General features: G+C 39.1%; 2 protein-coding genes across 3 annotated transcripts; one reads left to right on the top strand and one right to left on the bottom strand.

Moving 5' to 3' along the window:
- The first annotated feature begins 1,314 nt into the window (after positions 1-1,314).
- LOC106582253 (uncharacterized) lies at positions 1,315-3,835 on the top strand. 2 transcript variants are annotated; one of them, XM_014165137.3, is made up of 7 exons: positions 1,315-1,507; positions 1,726-1,772; positions 2,506-2,559; positions 2,664-2,690; positions 2,827-2,877; positions 3,162-3,236; positions 3,653-3,835. In XM_014165137.3, exons 1-7 carry the CDS (start codon positions 1,435-1,437, stop codon positions 3,668-3,670), a joined length of 345 nt encoding a protein of 114 aa, XP_014020612.1. In that variant the 5' UTR covers positions 1,315-1,434; the 3' UTR covers positions 3,671-3,835. The 2 variants fall into 2 exon arrangements, with proteins under 2 accessions (XP_014020612.1, XP_082823250.1); XM_082967124.1 differs by lacking the exon at positions 3,653-3,835 and having other exon boundaries at positions 3,162-3,282.
- Positions 3,836-3,971: 136 nt separating this feature from the next.
- On the bottom strand, positions 3,972-6,649 carry LOC106582251 (phosducin-like protein 3). Its single transcript, XM_014165135.3, has 6 exons — positions 6,514-6,649; positions 6,065-6,197; positions 5,762-5,852; positions 5,180-5,323; positions 4,677-4,885; positions 3,972-4,501 (listed from the first exon to the last, which is right to left on the bottom strand). Exons 1-6 carry the CDS (start codon positions 6,517-6,519, stop codon positions 4,359-4,361), a joined length of 726 nt encoding a protein of 241 aa, XP_014020610.1. The 5' UTR covers positions 6,520-6,649; the 3' UTR covers positions 3,972-4,358.
- Between the last annotated feature and the right edge of the window lie 237 nt (positions 6,650-6,886).

Genomic DNA, 6,886 nt, shown 5'->3' with positions numbered 1-6,886 from the left:
TCAAGACTGTTGTAAAAGCATTCCTCATGAAGATGGAGAATGCCAAGAGTGTGCAAAGTTGTCATCAAGGCAAAGGGTGGTTACTTTGAAGATTTGAAAATATTAAATATAATTGATTTGTTTAACACTTTTTTGGCCCTTGAATGAGTAGGTGTCCAAACTTTTTACTGGTACTGTATATAATTTATAAATCTAAAAATGGAAGTAGCAACTACAGATTGTCCCTTTATGTCTATCAAAAGTGAGCGAGTTTGAGCATGTGTCCATTAGGCCTATGGATTTTTTTTCACTGTCTGTCCGCTGGTTCAAAAAACAATGATTGATAGGCAGCTTCAACTTCTGGAATTGAACCATTATTGGGTTCAAATACACATTTAGATTTGTGAACAGCCATTCACAACAACCACAATCCATAAGGCGCAAATAGCTAAATGAAAAAGCAGCAGTGTGATTCACATCAATGCGCTATGTAGATATCAATAATAAGTGATATCAGTATCACCGTAAACTACACCACTGCTGTCATCCTTATCTCCAAGCGTTTATTCAAGTTGGATAATCTTTGGATGCCGACAGCAGTCACACCATTGGAAGAAATCACTTGGACTGTAGCCTACAAAAGCCTATTCCTGCTCTTTTCCCGCGATCCATAAAACCCATTTGGGGTGTCATCATAGTGGTCTCTGATTTATGGTCAGACTCGCTCACGTTGAACAAATTTAAATTTGCGCCTATTTTCAATGATGTATGAATGTCATTGAGAAAAGAGAGAAGTGTCAAATACTTTCTTGGCAAACATTATTTCTGAATTTAAAAGTAATCTTCGAAGTAATCATCTAGTTTTTCAAAAGTATCTGTAATCTGGTTACAATATTTTTGCTGGTAATGTAACGTATTACTGTTACAGCTTTTTGTAATCCCTTACATGTAAGAGATTGCATGTAATCTGTTACTCCCCAACATTTACTTGGTTGTTTATGGTTTTCAATGAACTTGAACATCACGGGGTCATTATTCATCACCATGTCCTATAATCAAGTGTACTGAAAAAATATTTGACACCAGTTGTATAACTTCCATTCCAATTTTATGTTTGGTTGACATCTTGTTTTTGATGGATTTCTTTGATTTAGTTTCCATATCTAAATGTATCTTTAAACCGTTCAAAATGACAAGGGAGAGGGGACTTGCGCACAAACACTCAGCTGATGACCAATGAGACCAGTGGGACGTTGATTGGTCACCTCTGCGTGGGAGATGATGCTTCTTCCATCAAAGTTATAGCCTATATAATTATGTCGGATGAGATAGTCAGTAGAGTTAAATTCTGTACCCTGACGTGGCAATATAACAAGACTTCCTCGGGCAGACCACCAAACCAAACACAGAGCGCCTATACCCTCACCAACGCGCATTAGAATCTCATAGCTCGAGATGAGCACTTCGTATCTTCAACACCTTTGCATACTTCAATTGGTCTGGTGCCTTGGATGTTGGAAGGCGACAGGTGAGAGAGATTATTTATATAATTTAAATTAACTTCAACATTTCTGTATAATTTAGGCTATCTAAATCTTAAAATCTGAAATCGATTTTTTTTTTTTTTTGAATTAGCTATTTATATTGTTGATATTGTTGGCTATTACATGTATTTTTATTGTATGTTATAGATTGATAAAATAAACAAATGTATACTTTTGAAACTTACTTTTTTTCTTTTTGTAGAGGCTAGTCCATACAAAGAGTGTGAACATGGAATTGCTTTCAGAAGGGTATGGGATTTTTTTTTTTTGCATGCCTATACCTGAAAAGTGCAAATAAAAGGCAATTGTGTAATTCAAACAAATATTGTGAAATTAGTTTTTAAATAAATTATGAATTACTTATGAACGGATTATTAGATTGACAACAAGGACACATTTCCTTACCTGATACCAGAGGCAAAGTGTTAAAATGTAGTATGAAGTTATTCTAGACCCAAATCATTCAATATATGCCTTGAATGTGTATCACTCTCTGTATCTCTGTGTGTCAGTCTTTCACTGTTTAAACATCTCAGTCCTCTACTGCGTTCATCAGAGGAGAGTTCTGGTCCCAGATGGCATTAGTGTTGTCTACTTTGTTTGCACCACTGGAGAAATCTCATCCTTGTCTGATAAGGGGTCAGCAGGTGATTCCAACCAAATGAAATGGTGCCTCTTGTTACTTGTGGTGGCTGGGCTAGGTTATACGTGGAGAGGGGGTTGGGGACACACGAGTGAGTCACTCCAACTTAAATCAGACTGGTGGGGGACAGGATGAGGGTAATAAGAATATTTAGGACTTCCCCCCACTCCTATCAACTAGACACACCGATGACAGAGACATGATCATTACTTTGCAATGGGTACAGTATACAGTAGACAATGGATGCCATGTACAACAGCTTTTATGTTTGCTTGGGTTTAGTGCCTTTTGTGTTATAGACTTGTGTTTTATCATTGACCATTGATTTGTCTGCTGCAGGGTCCTGGGATCCAGACTGATGTTGGTGATATGATGGGGAGAGATCAGAATGAGGTAAGGCTTAGCTACCGTATGACTCAATCTTATCGCAGATTATATATGACAGCAGCTCTGACGCCAGTGTAATTATTCTCTCCCTGTCCCTCTCCCCGTCACAGGAGCAAGTTCAGAATGTTTTCAAAAGAGTAAGTTCCTCAACAATATCACACCCTATTCCTAAATACTTGTTTATACCTTATTCCACAAAATACTGAGGTAAACTTGCAGGTGCAATATTTGTCTTTGGAACAGTGTTGACTTTGTATATGCTCTTTTCGTCAGTTCCTGTTTCACTATTCAAAGGCCAACTCGGTAGACTCTGTACAGCATGCGGTAAGTAGAGGAAGACTCCTTGATGCACAAACTGTATTTCCATATTGCTTCAGAATGTCAGTGAATTATGTCTGAGAGCAAATTAGAACTATGTACACACCCTCAAACAACCATGTACAATGTCTCAGGCATATAAGCAAAAGTGTCATTGGATTTCCTGGACAGCACAGTATGGGATTTTGTCTTTAGATGATAACATGCTGTATTTGTTATAACATGTTTCATTGATCTGATTATTTAGTAATTACATGTGATTGGAATCTAACAGGCATTCCCCTCTCTAGTCCCATTCAGTGCACCCGCTGATGCGCCTGTCACCCAAACTGTCTCAGAGGAGAAAGAAGCAGCTCATGCTTTTGGTAAAGACCCTGTGCTGTTTCAACCTTGATTAGCAGAATATCAATATTGAAGCAGGAGACATGGACACTTCTGACCTGCAAGACCGACGAACCTTAACCAAACCCTTAACCCTGACCTTTACGTAATTTTAACCAATTCTGAAATTAAATATCGGTTTGCAGGTCAGCAATGTCCGTGTAGCTTTTTCTGATTGAAGCTCAAGAGTTTGAAAGCTTCTGCAGTGCCTTTCTCTTAGAGGTTGAGGACCACAGTCTTTCTGTAGCCAGTTCGCAAGGCTCAATCAAGGTACAATATGTACTTTAGACATACAGTATATACTACCCCTGACTAGAATCTACATAAGTTAGAACAAAGTAGACAATTTAAGAAATGCCACAAACTATGACCGAGGTTCTCTCTATTCCCTGCTACACAGAAGCACTCTGATGTGTGATGTAAAAATCTGACTTTGGAATAACTGGACAGAAGACATCAGCACACTGCAACCCCCCCTGAACATTGAGCACAAAATGGCAGACTGAGGGACAGACAGAAGCAGCATCCTGTGTTCTCTGGCAATGGACTTGATATTTTTGAGAAATAAATTGCAGATTGTGAAGTGTCTTCTTGATTTCCGTTGGTAAATATTTAGTGATTTATGATGAGGATTCTGTACTTTGCCATTTTGTAGACAATTGCACATACAAATTCAGACTGCAATCTCTGAACAGTGAACACCTCTGAACACAGTCAAATACATCAAAGTAGTCCTTTATGTGATGGTTACACAGATCAGGGTGAACACTTTATAAAAAGCGTCAACTGATTATGGCATGGGTGAATGGCTACTTACATTTAATTTAAACAATTACAAATGTATTCATTTCTATTGTCATTTCTTATGAAATGTATATGTTAAATAACCAAATGTTCTGTAAAAACAAGTTCAGATCTGATTTAGGAGAATGATCTCGTAACATAAGATCTTTCAACCGGGGAGGCATAGTACTCTGATGGAGCCTCTCTGCTGACTGAGATAGCATAGAGGGAGAGGTGTGCAGTTCACATCACCACAGGAGAGAGCCATCCTTACAAACAGTGATGGTTGAGCGTTAAGAGTAATGTTATTTGGTGTTACGCGGCTAGTCCTCTTCGGAGTCACTGTCTTTCCGTGTGGGGAGAGTGGATCGGATCGACGACATCAGCTTGTCTTCAATCTGCTTCTTGGGGTTTTCTTCCAGGTCTGTCTTGACAGCGCCAGATTCTGATAACCTCCACTCCAGCTCTGAGGATGATAGGATAAAGCAGATTTAAATATCTAGTAGAGAAAGAAATTGTCATTCAAAACTGACAATGCACAAATCTGAGGGTGAGAAGTATACACACTGAACAGCACAAACTACCATATCATGTTGCTAATAGTATTCTATGAAAGTCTAGCTGAGGTGATTGTCTCTTACCCTCAACTTTGAGGTTCATGCCCCCGAAGACCAGAGGCCCGATGTACTGTGCCTTCATCTCTCCCTCGTGGTAGACAAAGATGGTGGGTAGGTTGTGGTCAGGGTAGTTGGGGATGCATGTGGTGGAGATGGACTTGAGGAACTTGGTCTGGGGGAATTTCCTGGCCATCTCTGACAGATGCTGGTTTATCAGGGTGCACAGAGGAATTCTGGGAGGATAAGAGAATGGAACAGAGAGATTCAATTACAATGGTAAATTAGTTAAATCTATGTATTTGGCAGATAGACCTATTCAGTGCAATTTTAAAAAAGACCACTGTTAATCAGGCTTATATGAACAAAAAAAAGTTGAGAAAAAAAAGACCACTGTTAATCAGGCTTATATGAACAAAAAAAAGGAAAACCTTGTTTCATGATTTTCAAATAAGGTCTTGGCCAATAAAGTTATCAGATCTCGAAGAAAGAAATAAAAAAATAAAAAAAAAATCGAACAGAACTCTCACCCCTGTTTGTAGAGATGCAGCACAACCCAGATGCCCTCTCCAGCTTTGTTCACCTCCTTGATGTAGTCCTGCCCAGAAATCTCCACTACTTCTCCAAAGCAATTCTTTATCTGGGTGGCTTTCCATTCTGCAAGCCTCTTTTGCCTGGTGAGAAGGAAATGGAGAGAGTTAAGGCAATGTAGGTTCATTCTGGCAATAACAAGGTCATAACATTGTCATTCTCTATGTGGGATGCAAAAGGCTATATCACCATTAACATGGTAGCCACAATGGAGCTTTACATTTTTAAACATCTCTTTTAATGGCAGTAAGTTGTATTAATGGACTGACATTAAGGTCTGAAAGGCACTTGCACATCAAGTGAGTATTTTTAGTTCCCCAAAGACTTAAAATGTGCTGTTTACACACAGACATAGGGGAGGAATCAGAAATTCTTTGCACTTAGGTTGTTTTCAATAAAATAATCAACATGCCCAATGGGGAATCCACAGAGCCGGCTCAACTTGCCCGATTGCTCAGCTATGGCCCCGGGCCATATGGCTGCCAATACCTGTTGGTACCATCTTAGTAATGCTTTGAAACCTGTAAATCTCTATGGCAGCCTCATCCTCTTCACTGAAGTCATCCTCGTTCTCATCCAGCTGGTCCAGAGTCATGCTTTCATAGGTTTTTACTGGTCACAAAACACCACAGGAAATACAAGTCAGAAAAAGTATCATTTAAGGTGTTAAAACTACTAACAGAGGATGCTGTTGGCCAAGGATCAGCCTTCCAAAACCCTGTCCTGTTAGTTAAAAATTAAGAATAACAAAAACTATTTCTAGACCAGTTCAGGAGAAACCTAGTCACAGAGGTAACTATATGATATTAATAGCCACCTCTTACCAACAGATTCTTGCTGAAGAAGAATCTGCTGCTCTAGAGCGTCCTCATCAACCTCATCCTGAGTTTTCTCCTTGGGAGGAAGGATCCCCTTCTTCCTCAGGATATCATTCCACTCGGTATCTGCGTTAGGGTCCTGAGATTGAGAAATAACAGATCATTGAAGTTTTATTTAAGCACTCAAACAGTGTTGTTGGTTTGCCACATGGTTTAAAAACTATCTATAGCTAGGCTCTTTGGCATTACCAAAAGATACTTATAACTACCGGTAACCACCTTTTATCTGTGGTATTACAGCTAGCGAACATTGGCTAACCTTTAAATGCAGCTAACGTTAGCTATGTCCCAATCAAGGTGGCGTGCGAACATATACTCATACTGCTCAAAACGTCTGCTATGACCTTCATTACTACTTTTTCTATAGCTAGAAAGGGTGTTATAAGTTGACAAACCTGCATTTTTTAACTGTGCAAGGCAGACGCTGAAATCACACCACTTATCTCCCCAGACACGGAAATAAAAGGACCTCAACCACATTTCTTCCGGAGTAAAACAAGATCTTTAAATGTGAAAAAACGTAAATACTTGTCAGTTATCACAAATATAAACTTATTTCAGAGTAATTAAACAAGAATGTATTTTTCTGAAGACGAATCGTATTTTATCGGTGTTTTATATGCATTATTATCAGAAAACTGGCTCCAGCCAGAAAATCAAGGGACAATAATAAATGTTGCACCGACATCCGTTTTGCATCTCCAATGTGTCCATATAAGGAGTGGGAAAGCTACTTTCCATATGTGGCAGCTGAGTGAGACAACAGCT

This window comes from Salmo salar, chromosome 21 (genome assembly GCF_965601325.2).
Source record: "Salmo salar chromosome 21, fSalSal1, whole genome shotgun sequence".
NCBI lineage: Eukaryota > Metazoa > Chordata > Actinopteri > Salmoniformes > Salmonidae > Salmo > Salmo salar.
Note: the sequence above shows the minus strand (reverse complement) of the source record. Positions and strands in the feature narration are given on the sequence as shown.